Raw genomic sequence first — 1,533 nt, forward strand, 5'->3', positions numbered from 1 at the left:
CTTTCTTTAGACTCGACTCTCTAAAGACTCAACTGTACTGAGATCTGTCCTGGTAACGATCATCATCAGAGCTTTGATATATTGTATAATGTTTGTTGTCATTGTTGTTGTTCCCTGCTGCTGGCTGCAGCAGGGTCCTCTCAGTCCTGGTTCTGGTTCTCCCGTACCTCACTTCCCTCCAGCGGGTCCAGCAATACGTCCTGGGTCTCCAGCAGCGTGGTGTCGGTGTTGACTCCCAGAGAGGAGAAGCTCTGCTCCTGGAGGAGGAGGAGGAGGAGGAGACGCTGCTGCTGCTGCCGGGAGCTGAGCTCTCCTCCTCCCTCCAGAGACACAACATTTAGTTGCCGAATTACTATTTATTTATTTATTTATTGCTCCTGTTCTTTTTTATTATAGCTAAAAGCTGATTCACTAAATGTTTCAGTCAAAAGACTTCAACACTAATTACTCAGCTCAAACCCCTAATTAGAATAATAAAATGTTGCTTCACAGCATCTTAATACTTCCTTCTTCTTCCCTCCATCTCAGGCATCATCCACCAGATGAAGGGGGAGTATGAGACGGCGCTGAAGCTCCACAGAGCCCACCTGTCCTTCGCCCAGGAGCTGAGTGATTACGCTGCCCAGGGTCGGGCCTACGGCAACATGGGCAACGCCCATCACGCGCTCGGCATCTACGACCAGGCCGTCCGCTACCACCGCCAAGAGCTGCAGATCTCTCTGGAGGTGACCCTCAAGCCACGTGGAGCTACGCTCGTGTTGGACAAACACCAGCGTCACGTCTCTGTTATGTCTTTTTTTCTCAGGTGAACGACCGTCCGTCCCAGGCCTCCACGCATGGTAACCTGGCCGTGGCCTACCAGGCGCTGGGCGCCCACGACCGAGCCCTGCAGCACTACCTCCACCATCTCGCCATCGCACGGGAGCTCCAGGACACCCAGAGCGAAGCCAGAGCACTAGGCAAGAAGAAGCCGGAGCACTTGAGGACAGAAGAGAGGGGATTTATTCTTTTTTACTGATTCATAACTATTCTCCTCTTTTGCAGCAAACTTGGGCAACTTCCACAGCTGGAGAGGCGAATACGCTCAGGCCTTGCCGTACTACCAGCAGTACCTGGCTCTGGCTCCGGGTCTGCAGGACCTGGAGGGAGAAGGGAAGGTTTGCCACAACCTCGGCTACGCTCACTACTGCCTCGGACAGTACCGGGACGCCGTCAGGTCAGAGACCGAATCCATCTCATGAAACACAAACGTTTTATGACGGGAACATGTTTGTTTTCACAGAGGGATGAGAAACTGACTATTTTAAATTCTAGTGGAGATTCCAAAGTTTAAAAAGATGCCAAGAAATGTTTCTTACAAGGCATCTTAAATATTTCTATTTGATTAAATGTTGCAGCCATAAAAAAAACATGGAGTGTTGGGGCTTGATTCAGGCGGAAAACTGAAGCCAAAGCTTCTTGTATTAAAGCTGCATTCTCTCTAGTGTCCTCTGGTTGTATAGAAGTCTATGAGAAAATGACTCTACTTCTCTC

General features: G+C 49.9%; 1 protein-coding gene across 1 annotated transcript; it reads left to right on the forward strand.

Annotated features, from left to right (window-relative positions):
* Nucleotides 1–267: 267 nt before the first annotated feature.
* Nucleotides 268–1,241, forward strand: LOC116378518 (tetratricopeptide repeat protein 28-like). Its single transcript, XM_031840406.1, has 3 exons — nucleotides 268–725; nucleotides 806–959; nucleotides 1,045–1,241. Exons 1-3 carry the CDS (start codon nucleotides 543–545, stop codon nucleotides 1,239–1,241), a joined length of 534 nt encoding a protein of 177 aa, XP_031696266.1. The 5' UTR covers nucleotides 268–542.
* The last annotated feature ends 292 nt before the right edge of the window (nucleotides 1,242–1,533 follow it).

This window comes from Anarrhichthys ocellatus, unplaced genomic scaffold (assembly GCF_004355925.1).
Source record: "Anarrhichthys ocellatus isolate YVR2014 unplaced genomic scaffold, GSC_Weel_1.0 scaffold2735, whole genome shotgun sequence".
Taxonomy (NCBI): domain Eukaryota; kingdom Metazoa; phylum Chordata; class Actinopteri; order Perciformes; family Anarhichadidae; genus Anarrhichthys; species Anarrhichthys ocellatus.